The sequence below is a fragment of the Ostrinia nubilalis genome, chromosome 1 (genome assembly GCF_963855985.1).
Source record: "Ostrinia nubilalis chromosome 1, ilOstNubi1.1, whole genome shotgun sequence".
Taxonomy (NCBI): domain Eukaryota; kingdom Metazoa; phylum Arthropoda; class Insecta; order Lepidoptera; family Crambidae; genus Ostrinia; species Ostrinia nubilalis.
In genome coordinates this window covers 15371895-15391916 of record NC_087088.1, presented here as the reverse complement: position 1 = coordinate 15391916, position 20022 = coordinate 15371895, and the positions used below count along the sequence as shown (strand labels likewise).

The following is a 20022-nucleotide window of genomic DNA, read 5'->3' as shown; positions in this document are numbered from 1 at the left end:
CCTAGTAGGAGGCCTGCCCACGCTACGTCTTCCAGCCCGTGGTCGGCACTCGAGAACTTTCTTCCAAGAGAGATGTTATGTTCACGTAGCAGTATTAATAATTTAAATGCCAATAGCTTAATTAAGTACTCAAATGTATTTTAATGTTTCATAGCGTGCTTAGTTAGTTCACACCTAATCAGATTACAGGACCATGGTCGTTATTGGTGAAGACATTAAGGAAAACTAGGACTCAACATTTATTGCTACTTACGTGTTTCTATTCTAAGTTTGTGTTTTATCAGTCATTTGCTAATTAACTCAAGGAGTGATTACGGAATGCCAAAGCAAAGTTATGACTGTGTTCTAACGTGTAGGGAATTACAGAGCCTCTGCCGAACAAGATATTAGTGTCGGATCAACAACGAAGCCTCTTAATTAACTCGAGACACAAAATACATGAGACACGAGACAGAGACAATTTGTAGAGGATTCCCGGGAGATTGTTTATTATAATATTACAAAATATCTTGGCTTCAAGACTTGGAAAATAGAATATTAAGTTAGTAGAACATTATCCTCTGGTTTCCCCGCAAAAATAACGTATTTGGCACAACATAAATCAGGCCAAGACCTCATTTTGTATTGGGACTGTTTTTCGATTTCCCTTTGAGTCTGTATTTCTCTAGTTGATACGATGTAAATTATTTGCGAATACTCAGATGGCAGGAGTGCCTCCCCAAATCTGTTATTATGATACTTAAAGAGACAGAACCTTTATCAAACTGAATCTGAACATCAAACACTTATTCAGCCACGGAAAATCCTTTTTGCCTTTGAATACTCAAAAGATTTGTCTCAAATACGCATTTTACAGTTATTAGGGAGGAATTTACTTAATCATGTTCAAAATACTATTCATAACTAGACTAGGCCTCTTCATATAGAATTATTCTAATAACAGACGTGAATTTAATTTAAATTCACGTCACTTGATGATCACGCGTTCTCAGAGTGTAGGTAACTAGTGTTCTATAACACTGATTGGAACAACTAAGAAGCCAGACATTTTCAATTACCATTTCACGATAGCCATTCGACTATAGAAAACAAGATAAAGATATGAAAAGCCTCATAATTGACACTATAGAAGTTTAAACGATCCTCGACAGTGCTGGGGGTTGACAAATATTTATAGAAATTCCACCAGAAATTGAGGTTATGGGTGTGGACTCCTCAAGGCACACATTTTACACACTTTAGATTTTTCACTTCAACACTTTAAGGTTTATCATCATAATAGAATGCATTTGATTGAAACCACAAGTACCCTTAATTATACCTAAAGTCTATCTTCCTTTCCCTCCTCAGATATACGCCGATGACGACCAAGAACCAGTGAAGAGTGCCGAAGACGCGTCGGAGTACGCCTCCTTGGACAAGCTGCACAAGCTCACCATCCTGGAGGACGAGAACATGCCCGACGATGACATGTCCGACGACGAGGACCTGTACGACGAGAGCGGGGACTATTACCAGGATTACGACAGGAGAAACAACAAAAAGGTAAGGGTAGTAGGAATACGGGACTATTCCCACCTCTCGTTCCCACCGCTGCAACTCTTGTGTAGCCAGGGTCTACAGCTTGACCGCCAATAAAAACCCAACCAGTGAAGGTCAAGTTTGTTCCGGGAGAAAGTTAAACAGTCATTGGACCCGCAACGAAATTAATGAGAGGAACATAGGAGGAGTTCGAAGTTAAGGACAAGGATTATGACAGAAGGAGATACAACAAAAAGGTAATTTTTCTTGCACGTTTACGAGACTTGATGGGGCTTGACTTGTCCAACAAGGAGGACTTTTATGACGAAAATGGGAGCTATAAACCGAACTATGACAGAAGCAAGGATAGCAAAAAGAATCCTAGTCCTATGGTTCCTTTGACGAACTGACAGGCCTGGAAATATACGTGACCACACTGAACAGCGATAAAATATGCCTATGTAATGATTTATCTAGTCGTACCTACTATATTTAAGAACAATTCTGATCACATCTTATTTTCACAGATTGGCACAACAAACATGGTGATGCTACATCCTGAGGACTTCACGGACTCCGTGATGAAGTTCGACCAGGGCGACAAGGTCGCCTTGTCCAAGATCAGGGAGCTCCAGAAGGTGCTCAATGAAAATCCGGAGAACCCAGACATAGGTAAAGTAATTCTAAATACTAATATGTAGTAACTAATATTATTAAAACAACAAGGACTCTGTTTTACAATATCGTAAGTCCTATCGATGAGTAAGTAATTACTACTTAAAATGTGTAAATCATCCCAAAATTTTAACCAGTAAGCATAGGAAATAAGTAGGACGTAGGATTTATTCTTTTATGCTGGCAAATAATGCATCAACACTAAGTTATTTATTCGCTCCCAGAATTATTTTATTTACTAACATTATGGTACTTAATTATATTATAATTACCGTTTATCAGAGTTATCGTGGGAAAGGCCAATGATAATGCATTGCAATTGAATGTCTGGTCGCTTCAATGACTAACTGATAACGTAATGTGTACCTAATCCGCCCTCTAGATAACCTGGACTGACCGCCACAAAAATATCATACCTAAATCCAGGCAATAAGGTCTAGATTGTTGTAGGTACCAATAGTTCACTGAATGAAACCATCTGGCCGTGGGCGGAGGATTCCCGACTCTAAGCGCCTGCGCCGCATTCCTATTATATTTCTGTTAAACAAATCATCATTCATTTCTAATGCAAGATTAGTATGCCCCTACATACTCGTACGTTATGTGTACCTACTTCTGTATTTCACTCAAACATTGTTTACTAATTTTAATAAATAATTTTAATTGCGTTATTTACTATCCATGCCGAACTGATCTATGATAGTCTTGTTATTTTATAAATATCTACGTAGTAGCATAAAATATACCTATATATTATTCAAAACATTTTCTAACATAAACGTGACTATGTAACAATGTAGTTAAAAACAGTTTTTTATGTTTCAATTTTATCTCTGAAAATAATAAGGTGTCAGTGCAGTGCCTTTAAAATGTTTTAACTGCCAAAAATTGCTTGGTCTGGAATTCGATACCAAATTATTCATGTAGCTAAAGATGCACACGGCTAAATCAATGTAACAACCAATATAGATTCAATTGCTATTCATTGTTTTAGAATCTCGAGACAGACAGAAATGACAGCTCCAATTACTTTACGATTTAAACGAACAGCTATAGGTACTTTGAAATGAGAAACTGCACGTTTATTGCTACTATAAAACTTTCAATCATTGCCTCTAGAGTAACGAAGAAAACTTGGCAATATTGCTAGTGCCCTTTGTAATTGTATAGGCAATCATTCAATAAGCTCTACTTCCAGGGCAGTGTATTTTATTGAACAACGGAAAAGCAATAAAAGCTGGAACGTGCCATTTGTTTCTGCGCAAACCTAAGAACAATTGCAACATAGTTTTTAAAAATTCTTGAAGAAATTAAAGAAAATAGGTAACTTTGGTATTGCTGGGTCTGGGTTTTATGTATCTACGAGTACGTGGGTGGATAAAAATTCTTGGGTTTAATAGAGAAAGTCTAGTGAGTATTTTGTATGTTCAACTGAAATCAACTCTAGGGAATTCTTAGAGATTTGGACTAAAAACTAAAACACTAAAATATTTATTTCAATTTTTAAGCGTTATGAATTGCATCTTTAATCTCAAACAAAATATAAACAACTTGAAAATATCAAACTATCTCTAGGTAGTCAATTTAGTTTAACACTGAAATAATTTACTAATTATAGTAGGAAGTAGGTAATTTTTCACATTGCATACGTGGTCATATAAAAAGTAGGAATTTATTGACCGTTGCACGTGTTGATTAAACGTTTTTATTAGACGTTTGGTGTATATTGAAATAGCCTTGACCGAGTCGCCGCACCGAAACTGATTTGCGGTCAAACTGTTATTAGGTAGTTGTTAGGCGTCCTTTTCGTAAAATTTTGTCATAGGTAATGACTGTGACTTTACCGTTACGAACTCTTCCTATTATGATCAGTTTTGAATATGGTGGAAATTGTTTCTGATTGTCTACGATAAGCTTTCAATAATAAAAATCAGACTTTAATATCCGTTCAAGTTCGAAAGCAAGCTTATTATTTATCTGCGTTAGAAATTAATATTGTTGCCTACTTTTCAATTTGAATGTAAGTCAAGATTCTAAAATAGCCATTGAACACGATTATGACAACTCGAATAATATGCATATTTTTATTTGTTTATGTAAAATTTAAATAATGTCACTTTTGAATGTAAAATTTTGTTCTTATATTCCAGGGCCAGTCCTAGCCGCCACATCAGCGGCAGCAGCGTCCCCTAGCGGTGATCGCGACAAGCGCAGCGTGTTCCCTGACACCGCCGCTGACATGGTGGATGAGTTCGCAGCGCCCAGGATTCCTACCAAAATTGAGGACAGGTAAAATTCATGTTCTTCTTTTCGTGTCGACAACAAACCTACACAGTGTCAGCCCAAAACTCCGCCACAAGAGTGGCGTTGTCAGTAGCACTCGTCAAATCCTCCTGAGTGCAGTTGCTTGGGCACTCAGGGCATGACATCAGGTGCTTCATCGACTGGGGAACAAAACCGCACCTGCACTCCATGTTTAAGCCATCCAAGAATCCCCACCTGACCAGATTGTCCTTACTACGGCCAACCTGCGTTCGAAGTCTATTTAAAGACTTCCAGGTAAGCCAGGGGAGCTCATGTCCAGGTGGAGGACTCTCAGACATAGGGACAAAAGGGCAGATCAGCTCTCTCGCGCCATAACCATCTCTCTTTTGACCGATCGTCATGAAGGAGAGGGGACACACTTTTTACGAAATTGCTTCGGCTTTTTAGCCTTTGAGGCACAGGGTCGTAATTGAAAAGTGGGTGCCGTGTGTCACTCAGCATGGCCAAATAAATTCATGTTTATCAATAGAGAGACAGAGCTCATTTTAATGTACACCACACATGATAACAAAAGAAAGAAATACACAAAAAAGGCGGCAAATTGTAGGCAGTCTTATCGTTATAAAGCGATCTCTTCAAGACAACCTAGAGACCAGTTGCATATAAGGGAAGACGGTGAACGAATAACACAAAAATGTTTTAGTTCGATTCCTACATAGGACTACAATATTATAAGTAGTCGAGAATTCCCTTTGTGACTTTTAATTTGACTTCATTTCTCAGAAAGAACCTCTTCTGTAGATGATCGGTGAATTTATTATACAAATTCTATTATCTATCTATTAAAAATGTCTTAAGTCAAAATGTTGATTCCTGGTAATTCAACATCGACCCTTGGATCCAAGAATTTCGACCTAAGCTTAAGATTCAATTGTGCCATTTTCGTAAATCGGGTAAATGAATCCTTTTTAAATTCTCTGTCACATTTTCAAGTATGGCTTTAGAATAAAAGTGTTTGCAAAGATCACAATAATAATTCTAGTTCAGAAACATTTTTTGTTCGTAAAAATACAAAACCCCAGAATTGCTTTCATCGTAATTCTAGGTACAAAAGATAAGACCGCTAAATTCTTGTTGTAAAAGTTAGACCGAAACTAAACGTCTATTTTGTCTGTGACATAGTGGTTTTACGAGTCCCCTCGGAAATTTGGCCTGTTGTACAACAGACGGTTAGCTTTAAACGTTAAGTTAGATAGGGCAGGTCTGAGTCCACGAGATTTCTAAGAAGCTTTTTCAGCAGAGCTTTTAGATATTCTAACCAAAAGCTTTGGGCTAAAGTATCTTTTTTTAACCTTAAGATGCTAAAGGTGCTTTTGTACAAAGTTACATCGATTTTGTCTTAGTAATAAAAACACGCTCATTGAACAGTGTTTTGAAATGACGTTTAAGGTCATAGCAGACATATCAACTCGGAAAGGGATCAACACCGTATCGCCTCGCGCGAGTTGTCATCGCCTTTCGCGTGCTGTCAATGTGCGGATAAGTTTGCGTTGCAGTATGGAATTTCATAGACAAAGAATACTGACCGCCTCGAGTTGATACGATTACGATCCCTTTTCGGGTTGATAAGTGTGCTACGTCCTTTAACAACTTTGTTCAACAAGGGTGTAACTTTTTATCAGTAATGGAGTAAGTATTTAACTTGATTTACTGACTCTTGCAGCACATAAACATAGAGATAAAGCGATTACAACCTCGAATGAAAATTAAAAACATTCAACACTGGTACATTATTTACAGGTTCTGTTAATGTTTGTATGTGCACGCGCAAACGTGGAATGCAACCGCAGTATATCGTATTTCATCTCGTCTACATTTCGCCTGCAATCACAATTATAGGCGTATAATGTTGCCAGTGCGCATATTTTATTTTTACGCCGGTCATGTTTTGCGAGTAAACAACACGTGCGAAACAAAGTACTGTTGCCATAAAAATGAAACGAGGCACTAGAAGTACGTGTAGGCGACAGGCTGTCTGAAAAAACAGTGACTGGTCTGTAACGATGCATACTTCACATTTTTTCATGGAATTGTTACGGACACAAACAACTTTTACAGTAGCAAAACATTTAACTTTGAAATTATTTATACGTACTCTAGATATAGCTACATTATTAAATAGTTCTTTAGTTGCCTATCATCTGAAGTAGGTCTTGAAGTAATAAATACTTTATTGAAGTAGTCAGCGCGAGAAACGTGTAACTCTTGAGAGATATCAACTGAAACATACACAACAAATGAATACGCAGTTGGGCCATTGATTTTTTACGAGGACAATACAAAAAGGTTTAAAAGCTTTTCCGCAAATAGGCATAATTTTATTGTAGGTTAATTCGTAACCAAAGTACCTACTTTCTGTAGGTAGCTAGTTATAAAATGAGAAACAATCTGGTCGAGTTCTTCTGAGAATCATTTATAATATACGGTCGAACCTTCTTTACCTTTCTGTATTCATTTCTACTGTGGTAATATCCAGGCGAGTTCAGGCGAAATCTTATACTCGTAGCAGTTTCAATGGTAAATACTTAGATGTGCCAGGAATAAGTTTTCGATTAATATTCAAGTGACTTACAGAGAACGAAAATTATTTTGAATATTCACTGAAAATAAAAATTACTTTTAAAGTTAATTTCCATGGAGAAAGGTGGGTTTATGTTAGGATATGAGTTTAACTCGGTATCTCTTTCTCAGAGCTTGCATACTTTATGCTGAAATATACTTTCTATAAAAAAATTAAGATGGTTAAATGTAATTTGTGTACATTAATTAATCATTTTGGTCGCCCGAACACAGACTTTACGTAATTATAAGTTACAATCGGACGTTTATGTTACTGCACACATGCACTTATTCATGAACTGCAAAAATTTTATATACGATTATGTCCTCAAATTCTCAACAAACAATGATAAGATCTTATCAAACTAGAAACCCATCTAACACTCAACACCTAAGCTTATTTAGTTTGTCAACGTGTATAATTCCACGTATCACCGCTGTAATCGGCTTACCAATACACAGCACGCTCTATCGACATCAGAAGAGCACGAGCTACATAATCCGTCACGTCTCTAAGAAGTACAGTCGAACAAAAAAGTGGAAAAAGCGTCTGTTTCTTTCATTTACGGAGTGAAAGGTCTGTGCTAAAATTCTGAAAAAGTTCCAAGAAGTAAATCTAAAGTCAACCTTGAGATCCCGTGGGAAAAGAACCAACGCCCTTGTTTATAAAATCTTAAAAAACATACTCAAATTAATATTAAAGTTATCATTTTACAAAGCACATCATTAGCCAAAACGGAGTTATTAAATTACATAATTAATTGTATATTAATTTTAAAAATTACACGATAACACGTTTATGTTTTTGATTGTACATCTGCGCTCTTCGCTCGAAAGCAGTTAATAAATGGCGTTGAAAGACTTTAAGAGGACTTAGGGTGTTGCGTTTTATTTCCACGTTAGTTCCAAGCGTTTTTGTAAGTAAGTTAATACTTGAATTTTATTCGCAGTCGCGACAAAACCGTTCTACATACTAATTGGAATAGTGCTCTTTGAAAATATTTTATTTCAACCGCTATGGAAACCTGTGTAAAACTTTGTTTACCCATATAAATTGATTCTGAACAAATAACGAACAGTTTCGTACACGTGTATCCTATTTGTACACATAAATCGTTCCCTTACGTAATTTTTATTAAGTAGGTGGGACTTTCTCAGAAGTTATTAAAGTATAAGTGTGTAATTGCGTAATCCAATTAGCTCCTTTATAAGCTAAATAATTATGTAAACTTGTGCTAGGAGTGGGTTCACTTCAACAGGATTGAACTGGCGATCTTTTGAATGTGTATTTACGCCTCTGCACTAAAATAATGATCTTAAAATAAAATGTTCTCCACTGAAAAAAATGTTTCGTTACTGCTTACACAAATGAGTGACTTGCAAACTGAGTGTTAACTTATAACCAAACCAGGTATACCTTATAACCATAGTACAGTACTACAGTTAGTAGTAACCTGCAGTTCGCTAGTCACTCATTTGTGTAAGCAGTAACCAAACTATTCTTTCAGCGTCTGGTCACACTGATAGATTTCAGTTCTATGTGCTTCTAGAACATCCGCGGACTATTTCGAGAACAAGTTTCAACGTGTATATGATCGCATACGAATATAGTGCAGGCAGGACTGACACGAGGCTGCAGCTCCCTGAGGCAAAAGCTTACAAACTTGGATGAGCATGTTTAATGCTACAGTTTGTTTAGAAACGAACAACTAGAACAGCTAATTAGTAATACAATTTAAAGGCTAGAAGACTATCCGAAGACTATAATCCGGGCCTTTTCAAGGCGAGAGTGAATAGGCACTTACAGGGTAGATATTATGTACCATCCTAGACTGCATCCCAATTTCCACTTAACATCAGGTGCGATTGTGGTCAAATTGTTATGCATGAAAGGGTTGCTCTAAAGTCCTCTTTAAGCAGGCCTCGGATAGTATTCTACGGGTTTTTGATTATGATGAATCTTTACTGGGATTAATGATAGCAGTGAGAAAAAAATTTATTATCCGTAAAAAAAAATCCATTGATTTAACTGAACCACCTAGAAAACTGTGAAAGTTGTAACATCATCATGAGTTTATGAGAACCCTTCCTAAAAATTTGGCTCTTACAAAGTGATTTTTATACCGTAATTTTATGAGTACCCAGTGGCGGGGCAAGACCTAAATTTGATGTGGGCAAGACAGATTTCGCGAGGCCTTGTTCTGTGGCGACCTGAAGACGGATTTTATGAAATAATAAAAAAAAACGGGTCAATGGTCTATTCATTGACAGTTTCTGATTTCTTGATTCAGTGATTATTTTTAAAGGAATATTGCGCCAAAGAATAATGTTCGTCACTTAAAACCGTGTTGGTGTTTAATTTTGAGTCTGATTATGGCTGAATTTGTTTGGAAAAAAATATATTTTTATTTTTAACTACATTGTTTAGCTTTCAAGAATTTATATTTAATAGTCAATGTTTGCATTTATTGTCGTATTGTGATATTGTCATCTCCACCTTGTATACATTTTTTCAAAATTTTTGATGCGCGAGGCCCCTTGTACCGCGAGGCCGTAGGCGGTGGCCCACGTCGCCCACGCCTTACGCCGCCACTGTGAGTACCTACTGATGAATGTTTGTTACTCCTTCACTACAACTTTGCAATATTGCAACAACGCGTACTTAGCTCGTAAACTATTTTTTATTTAAAAGTCACGTGGTCGAAGCCGCGGGCACATAATTACGTGGTATAAATTTGTGTTGGCTGTTTTACTAGAGCTTGGTAGTCCCAAAAGACCGGGTTATCTCGGGATATGTAAACAAGCTAATCTTTTAACTCATCCCACGGGTACCAACATTTTATTGGACTCGTAAAACTACATTTTACTATATTGCATTAGATATTATTATGAGTTGCTGCAGCTTAGGAAGATATTATAAAATTAAATAAATAATGATCCTATGAAAAGTTTCTTTGACGGGCTGTTAACAAGATCAAAGGACCATGAATAATGTAACATCTCGTTTCTATTTCGTTATGAATCCATTTGAGTAAGAATTTAAGTATCATTCAGCAGTCGGTAATTTATGATTTCGCCTTTTGGCGTGTCATGTCTAAGCAATTATATATATTCTGATGGGTATTTCACTTAAAAAATAAACATACATATAAGGTAGGTCTTATGCTAAAGGCGTAAGGATTAAATTGTTCACCAAAGTAACAAAACACTCTCGTTGATCAAAAATGGTTTTGACCGATTATGAGTTTTGGCTGCCACATATAATTTTGTAGCAGTCTAAGGTTTCTGTACCAAGTTTTTATAGAACTGTTTTTATAGAGAATACTTTATTAAGCATTTATCCTATAAGGAATATTGCTGAAGACTAACCTTGTTTTTAAAGAGTATTAAAAACAACTAAATCCACAACCCCGATCCAGCTACATATTTCAGATTTATTAATCACCTATACCGTGATATAATTGAAACTTATAATACATCTATTTTAAGCGACAAATTCGTTAAATGAACCACACACAGTCAATAATTAGCAGAGGTTCCTGCCGGCAAGGCTTTAATTAAGTCGCCAATGACGTCACTAAACCGCCCCAGCCTCATTATGGCGTTAATTACTCATCCAGCACCCATCGTTTAACTATACGAAGTAGTTTTATTTCCGTACTAAAGGTTTGTCCTTACAAAAGGCATGCGTATACAGGATGTTACATTGGTGGGTTATCGAACAAAAAGATTGATTCTATTGCTCAAACGCAACAACTACATTGTAATTGTACGGTAGGTACCTTAGATGATTGTCAGTCATCAAGTTTAATTGACAGAGAATGCCTTATGGCATTAAGTTCACTTTATGTACCAATTTTATGGCATTAAAGAATAAGTAATGACTAAGAGATTCACGAGATAGAGAATAGTGTCTGAGTTTCTTGCGCTGCTTCTTCTCAGCACTGGCCTGAAGTAGTGGTAGGGTTAATACTGGGACATGTAAAAGTGCTTTTTTAAAGCCTACTTACATAAATAAATGACTTTTATGAGTTTTAGAGCCAGTTTAAAAAAAAGTTAGTTGTTTGTTTGGTTTGTAGCGTTTATTGAGAATAATATGGTTATAAATTACTTTCATTCTGTATTGTAGTTACTCTTCTTTGGCATGGTACAATAAAATCTATACCAAATTGATTTATTTACAACAGCCTAAAGCCAAATATACTCGTATTATGTCCCCAGACCTTTGTCACGGCAACTAGTTTTGAAAGCCCAAGTGGTAACATTCCGTAGATATTGATTTAACCTGTTCACAACCCTTCACTAATGAAAGGAAACGTTAGACACGTTCACAGGTGTTATCTTAATAATAATATTCTTGTTGAATGGCAAGTATTATATTATTAACGCCACTCTTGTAGCGTTGTTTTGGGCTAACACTGTGTAGGTTTGTTGTCGACATCACACGAAGAAGATTATATTATTTAAAGAGTGCTTATTCGGCCCAGACGGGCTTATTTCCAAAGGTTAAATTAAGTTCATACTTTATTTTTTTTATCCACAACGAGGAGGCTCTTCAACGGGTCTAGGAGTTCCACGATATTAAAAATAAAAAAGTATTTTCTTGGTATTTTACATGGATCCCGTGGAAAAGAAGAACAATAGAGTCGTAGACCTTTGGGGATAAGCCCCCAGAAGCAGTTGATGTTTACAAAGAACATTTTACTCAAATTAATTAATGAATTTAATGATAACATTAGAATATTATGTTCATAAAGTACGACACCAATACAATATTAAGGTGTCTCCTACTTATAATTAGAAATCCCTAAATAGCGTTTCAATATAAATTTCCACACTACCCACACATTATCATCTCACGTGTATTCTACTCGTAAATATAGTACCAATTAAATGTCAATCCTACCTATTTCTTAAAATACTTTTACTCCCAAAATAACTGTTTTTCTTTGTCGCAGACGTAAAAGCAAGAAGTTCGCGTCGAATGTAGAGGCCTCGCCCTCCAAAGTGCCTCTACACGCCATCACGAGGACCGCCAGGAATAGTGAGGTAAGCTTTTTTCAGTAGAGTTTTAACCTTCGGCAGGCAACACTTTTTTTGTATACGTAAAAGGCAACAGGGGTGACCAGTCACCCCACAAATTCAATTTGTAATAAAAAGCTTTGTGATGAAAAATCAAACTAATTAATGATAAGATCTATTACTTTGTTTCATTATAAAACTAAAAATGCTTTCATTTAACACTTTGTATATTTTTAATAAATATTTTTTTAACATTAAGCACAGTTAAAGCAAATATCTTTGCGATGTTGAGGGCATGAGGGTAGTTGACATTTTATACGAGATGTCTTAACTTTTTTGTTCAGTTTTCTTTGACACAGCACTCACCTTGCCTGCTTCTGTAACTTTGCTAAAGGTGCACCCTCAGGAGGTCCCTAGTTCATATTTAGAATGTCATGTGTAATTGCTCTATAATTCTTATATCTCTCGCAATAGTTACTATATTTCGTCGTGATGTTTGACTCCAAGGTGATGGAACCAAGAAGACCAAACATGTCCGTTCTTACATAGTAGCACGTTATGTTCGAATTGTGCTAGTAGAACGTCATCGTCGTAACAATTTTTCGCTATTGGAAATAAAGTCTTCCTCCTCCGACTGAACTGAGATAATAATATTATCTTCAATTTTGGAAATCTTATTATCATAGCAGCGTTTATCATAGGAATTGACATCAGCAAGTCTATAAATGTATTTTTCCATTTAACCATTCGAAAACAAAGCCATTTTTACTCCAAAACCAATCATTTACTTTAGCAACACGAAAAAATAAAGTATACGTAAAAGGCAACAGGGGTGATGAGTCACCCCAGGAATGTCAAAATATCAAAAACAGGAACCTAACGCTATATGTTGACGAATGCGACTGATAGCTTTTTCTCCAATTAGAGAATAGACCAAACGACAGAAAGACACAACATCAGCAACTAAACGTATCAAGACTTTTTTGAACTGGTGGGGTGACCAGTCACCCCTGTTGCCTTCCGAAGGTTAAGTTAGTTTCTAGTAAAATATAAACATTCTACGGATAAATCAGCGTCTCAAATAGGTTTATTGTGTGTTTTACAGTAGCTAATAACGCTGAATGTTTCCTAATTAATAAGATAGTAGTAAATAAATAAATCCCTATCACAACGTTTGCAATGATCGTTTGAACTAAACCTCTCCGGGCGTGCCATTCAACGCTTCGTTAATAACGAAACTGAAAATGGCTCTAGATTTTTAATTTTGATAAAGACAAGTTAGATTTCAAATAAAAACAAAAGATTTCGAAGTAAAATAAGCATTTTAGTTAAAATTAAAATTGTCTCTACCTGTAGCGGAGTATAATGTTGTGGCAGGCCTTTGTTCAAACGATCATAGCAAATGTTGTGATAGGGATAGAGACATGCGATTTTTGGTTTTACAAAGATAATACGATAGAGAATAATACAAAGTAATAAAAACCACCTGTTATAGCGGCATTTTTTGGAGAAATTTATCAAATAACCAAAAAAACACGAATTTTTAAGCAGATTTTTTTCAAAAAGTATCGTTTTTTATTATTTGTTGGCATTTTTTTGTGTATTTTATGTATTTTTTTAGCATCGCCTATTATTTAGCATTATTACTGTTTTTATTTTATCAGGATATACCGCTTAGTTTAAAAGTTATTACGTTTTCTTTACAATAAGTAATTGGAAGAAAAAAAATTCTATAAAAAATTAAAAAAAAATCTCAAAAATTTTTTGACCTCTTTTTTGTCGATAAAAATAGGTCTAGTTTCATCTATTTTCATATGTACACTTTAACGTGACTCACACTGTATAAGTACCTACTTTTGCTTGTGTCACCCGCCCACAGTTTCTAAGTAGGTGCTCAAAAGTTACATTGTGTGTATGAATCCCTACGTATTCGATCTAATAACATCACATCTCAAAGCAATATCAATTTAGAAAAGGCTCATATTCAACGTCACGTCTAACCTTTCCAAAGAAACTTTGACATTGCAAATTATTATTAAAAATATGATGTCTGGTTCATAAATATGGCCTGGAGCCTCCACGTCCCGGGTTTCTAAAAGGGGCATGAAAAGAATGTTTAATTAAATAAAGATATTATAGAGCTATACTTACTCCATATTATAGAGCTTACTTGACTTTGAGCGATTCTTGAAAGGCAAATAAGTAGGCGTATAAGTACACAAAGCAAAATAAAATGAAGATCAAACTTGTTCGTCTTTGATTTACAAGTGGATAATGAAGTACCTGTTAATAGTGAATTAATTACGTAACTTTGATAATTCAATTTAAGATTTTATTGATCTCAAATTAATTCACACTAACTCAGACGCAAAAATAGGCTTAAGTTTATACTTAAGTAGAGAATGAGCATTCTTAAGCTTAAAATCTCAAATCAGATACACTTGTATTTTATTATTCCACATAACTAGGTACGTAAAATTAAGATACGATAAAGCTCCGCTGAATACAAGAGTGACATTCGAAGGTCACTTCAAAGGTCGTCAACCCGGAGCTTTCGTAGTCTCGTAGCTTTCGTAGACTCGTAGCTTTCGTAGTCTCGTAGCAAGCCAACAGGAACATAACGTGTTCAAGGAGGCAGATAAGCTCCAACATGACTGGCGAGATTGACAATTTTCTCGCTACTCACGCAAACCGTTGGTTTGGTTCGTTAATGTCGCAGCCAAGTAGTACAATCTGCCAGTCAATTTAGTTGCTAAATAATGGGAAAAGTCTCTTGAGATGGGCAAAAATATGATACCTACATTCCAAATCATTCGGCAGCAAGCAACGTTGAGAAACCGAAATAGGTAAATTATTGGGAATAGGGCCTCCACGGAAGACCAGCCTTTTCGAGCATGTCACGATACTGTTCGCAGTTTATATACCTCCTTTTTTTGTCATGTACCTACTGTTATAATAAATTTATAAGTTCTAAGTTTAATTGTTTGTATATTTATTTATTTGTCTGTCTCAGGATGGTCGCCCGAAGCCGCTCATCGCAGCCCACTTCCACGGAAACACGTCACACCTCAGCCCGGAAATCCATGAGCATTACAAAGGTAAATAAATTAGTGAACCTTTTATTTTAGTGTAAATTCTTAGAGGTTTCACTCACCCAGTTTTATTTTTCATTCATTTGCGACCACTTTTCAATCAATTAAAGATAATAAATATAACTATACCGTACATACCTTTGGACTTAAATTGTGATAGTGAAGGTTAGAACATTTTTATAATACAGTTATAAATAGGCGTATACAATGGCTTGTCTTGTACATAATCGTATAAATAAACATGTTAACATAGTAACGTAGTTAATATTGTTTCCATTCTAAAGGGGGATACGATATCCCTTGGGGAAAGATCCATCAAAGTTACAAAGGCTTGAAATTGGAAGCTTTGAGCTGTAATACTGTTATTAATATGATTACCCTAGTCTATATCACGATGCTATAAGCCTTACTTAATGTTTATGCCTTTATGTAACTAGAAAAATCCTTTATCTAGGTTTAGACTGCTGAAATCAAGTAGGTAACGTGGCCAAATATTGAAATATTTCCCAGTTTCATAGCCTGAAACGATATCTTAATTTTGCTTTAGATAGTAAAATTAAATAGTCCATCTTCTGTTTTTTCTTACTTTGCCTATAAGAGCGGGTTTATCATTTGTCATACCTAAATGTAAATGTATTATTTAGTCTCTAGGTTCCCTTTATAATATTATTCACAAATATTGTTCCAGGCAATGGCTTAGTCCGCGTGGCGCACGATCAGCCCCACAACGTGTGGTACCCGTCCAGCTGGACGCAGACCGCGCCGCACCCGCGTCCCACGCTCACCAGGAGCGGGCACGTGCACGTGCACCATACTGGCGTGTACCTGGTCTATGTGCAGGTGAGACAGTATATTGTTACGACCAGCCCACAATATGTGGTACCGTCTAGCTGGACGCAGACCGCGCCGCACCCGCGCCCCACGCTCACAAGGAGCGGCCACGTGCACGTGCACCATACTGGCGTGTACCTGGTCTATGTGCAGGTGAGACAGTGATATTGTCACGACCAGCCCCACAACGTGTGGTACCCGTCCAGCTGGACCCAGACCGCGCCGCACCCGCGTCTCACGCTTCTCAGGAGCGGCCACGTGCACGTGCACCATACTGGCGTGTACCTGGTCTATGTGCAGGTGAGACAGTGATATTGTCACGACCAGCCCCACAACGTGTGGTACCCGTCCAGCTGGACCCAGACCGCGCCGCACCCGCGTCTCACTCTTCTCAGGAGCGGCCACGTGCACGTGCACCATACTGGCGTGTACCTGGTCTATGTGCAGGTGAGACAGTGATATTGTCACGACCAGCCCCACAACGTGTGGTCCCAGTTCAGCTGGACGCAGACCGCGCCGCACCCGCGTCCCTCGCTCACCAGGAGCGGCCACGTGCACGTGCACCATACTGGCGTGTATCTGGTCTATGTGCAGGTGAGACAGTGATATTGTTACGACCAGCCCCACAACGTGTGGTACCCGTCCAGCTGGACGCAGACCGCGCCGCACCCGCGTCCCACGCTCACCAGGAGCGGCCACGTGCACGTGCACCACACTGGCGTGTACCTGGTCTATGTGCAGGTGAGATAGTGATATTGTTACGACCAGCCCACAACGTGTGGTACCCGTCCAGCTGGACGCAGACCGCGCCGCACCCGCGCCCCACGCTCACCAGGAGCGGCCACGTGCACGTGCACCATACTGGCGTGTACCTGGTCTATGTGCAGGTGAGACAGTGATATTGTTACGACCAGCCCCACAACGTGTGGTACCCGTCCAGCTGGACCCAGACCGCGCCGCACCCGCGTCTCACGCTTCTCAGGAGCGGCCACGTGCACGTGCACCATACTGGCGTGTACCTGGTCTATGTGCAGGTGAGACAGTGATATTGTTACGACCAGCCCACAACGTGTGGTACCCGTCCAGCTGATCGCAGACCGCGCCGCACCCGCGCCCCACGCTCACCAGGAGCGGGCACGTGCACGTGCACCATACTGGCGTGTACCTGGTCTATGTGCAGGTGAGACAGTATATTGTTACGACCAGCCCACAATATGTGGTACCGTCTAGCTGGACGCAGACCGCGCCGTACCCGCGCCCCACGCTCACCAGGAGCGGGCACGTGCACGTGCACCATACTGGCGTGTACCTGGTCTATGTGCAGGTGAGACAGTGATATTGTTACGACCAGCCCACAACGTGTGGTACCCGTCCAGCTGGACACAGACCGCGCCGCACCCGCGCCCCACGCTCACAAGGAGCGGCCACGTGCACGTGCACCATACTGGCGTGTACTTAGTCTATGTGCAGGTAAGGTCTTTGATCCATTACATCACAAAGGCTACTGAGTCCACCATGGTCCAGTGTAATGTCAAAAATGGAAGCACATCCCCAGGAGAGCAACCCTCGGAGATGACATCGAACACCCCACCGTGTACCTTGTCAGCGCAACCACGACCTCTCTGACAAGAGTGCCTGATTAAGAACAAGGTCTTTAATAGTATGATAGGTCAATGTTCGGGGTCATGTCAAAATGTCTTTGGGGCGTTAGGCCTTTGCTACGCGGACGCATCATGTTTGGCAGATTTGCATCGTTCTTTGTTTACCACCGGCGGCAGACCGCGTGGGTCTCGCATCTTGTGATGTAAAGCTACCTATGCGCGCAGGGGTGACTATTAGTCACAATATTTGTATGTTGTGACAGTATCTCTCTTTTACACTTTATTAAAGAGAAGAAGAGAGGCAACTATAGCAACATACAACATACAGTCACGGTGACAAAAGTCACCCGTGCGCGCGCGCCTTCAGCTAACGGAAAGTGTGTTCTACGAAACCGTAGCTCGTGGCGATACGGGTCTACGAAATAATAAGCATTTTTGTAGCGTGTCGTAGCAATGCGGATATCTACGAGAAGTAAGCACTATTGTAGCGTGTCGTAGCAACGCGGGTCTACGAATGACTCGTAGCAACATAGCAAGAAGAAGAATATCAAATCCTTCATAGCTTTTTTTTTCTTTTCCGGTTTGCTTCAAAATAAGTCTTATAATTTACTTACTATACTTAGTAACTTATTTCAAATCCTGAAATATTTTTACAGATCTACTACCTGGACAGCCACGACATTATCTCCTGGGTGCTGCACCGCACCAACGCAGAGACTGAAGGTCGTGAGACGCTCCTCCAGTGCGCCCAATCCTCCCACTCAGTCGAGAGGCTGGACAAGCCCAACTCCTGCTTCTCAGCCGCCGCCCTCTTCCTCCGAGCTGGAGACAGACTCGCTGTGAGGAACACAGGAGGCGACAGGCACTCTCTCATGGAGCCCGAGAAGAGCTTCATAGGTCTCGTCAAGCTAGGAGACGCTGTTGACCCATTCGAGGAATTTTAGCCGTAAAATTTAATTGTATAGTCCGGTCGCCGAGCACATAGAATTTCGTCCAATGACCCCAAGCTACCTATCCTTATCGCTCGCGCGTAATTATATTGCTGTCGCGCTCGCACATTCACTGCGGCCGCCCGTCGCACAGTCGCTTGGGGTCATTGGACGAAATTCTAAGTGCTCGGTAACCGGCCTTTAGTCTTTAAGGATTCATCTCATTTCCGAAATCCGCTTGTAGATGTTTCGGGCCAAAGAAATCCAAGTGATTCTCATGTTTTTAGAGACCTTGTAGTTTATATTTTCGTAATACACTATCATAGGTCTTTCATTCACTTTGTCATCATTTCATACTGTAACGAAATTAACCGTCATAAAAGTATGTGTGAAATTAACGTGACCGATTTTGGTTATCTTTTTAGTTCGATCATATTTATAGTTTTAGTATCGATAAACCTGTAAACTGAAAGTACAAGATATCCTATTTGTTTTGGTGCTATGATTTGAAAACAAAAATGATTTCATAAATCATATCAAATAATACGTATGAACAATCTCCAAAGTACTCGTAGCATCATTTATATTCTTTCTAATAACATAATTTATAAGTTCACACCATGACTGAAGATTTAAAATTGCGTCATTAATTAACTATATTATTGATCTTAACGTTATTATATTCATCTTTAGAATGAATAGTTGGTCACTAGAAACATAGCTCATAGGTAAAAGTTAAATATTTTTGGCGCTTGTAAATTTTCTTGCCAGAAGTTACAGCTTAACGATATGGTAACAAATACTACTAGTAATTCTTCAAATAAAATCATCTGATATTGATATACTTATATAATCGTCTTTTTATCAAGTTTAAGTACAGTCTAGTGATACAAAGTGCCATGAATCAAAAGTACGTAACAAATTATGTAAAGCCAATGATATTATTTCGTAACTTTATAGTATTGTAATTTATTTTTAATGATAATTTGTTTAAGAGAAGCGACAACGCAATCTGACTTGTCTATAATATTGATGTTTTATATGTGCAAAAAATAAACATTGAAAACTGATTCTAGTTTTATTTTCGAAATAATCATTTACTAATAATAAAAATATGTAAGGCATCTATTTTCTGGATCGGAAAGATATTCAAAAGATATAAAATAAAGCTAATAATAGTTTAATATCGTAATTTAATATCGTAGTTCATTTTTACATTGCCTTTATTCTTCACAAAAGGACTTCTTATATTTATTATTTACAATACCTCTGACGGTTACTTAATATAAACACTATAAAATCTAAACAATTGCCGAGACAGAATTCAGAAATGGCGCAGATTTATTTCTGCCTCCAGCCCAGATTGTTTTACTAGATAAGTATCTAAATAACTGACTTTCTTTATTTTCTAGGATCCTAAATTGGTTCTTGAAGAGTCTTGGGAATAATTAAATTCGGATTAGCCTC

General features: G+C 38.1%; 1 protein-coding gene across 1 annotated transcript in view; it reads left to right on the top strand.

Annotated features, from left to right (window-relative positions):
• The window catches only part of LOC135073960 (protein eiger), a 41267-nt gene extending 22216 nt beyond the window's left edge, over positions 1–19051 (top strand). The window contains exons 2-8 of the mRNA XM_063968233.1: positions 1351–1545; positions 2049–2193; positions 4347–4485; positions 12039–12129; positions 15116–15200; positions 15883–16034; positions 18283–19051. Of these exons, the coding sequence (XP_063824303.1) occupies positions 1351–1545; positions 2049–2193; positions 4347–4485; positions 12039–12129; positions 15116–15200; positions 15883–16034; positions 18283–18570 (1095 nt within the window). The 3' untranslated portion in view covers positions 18571–19051. The remainder of the gene's footprint in view (positions 1–1350; positions 1546–2048; positions 2194–4346; positions 4486–12038; positions 12130–15115; positions 15201–15882; positions 16035–18282) is intronic.
• The last annotated feature ends 971 nt before the right edge of the window (positions 19052–20022 follow it).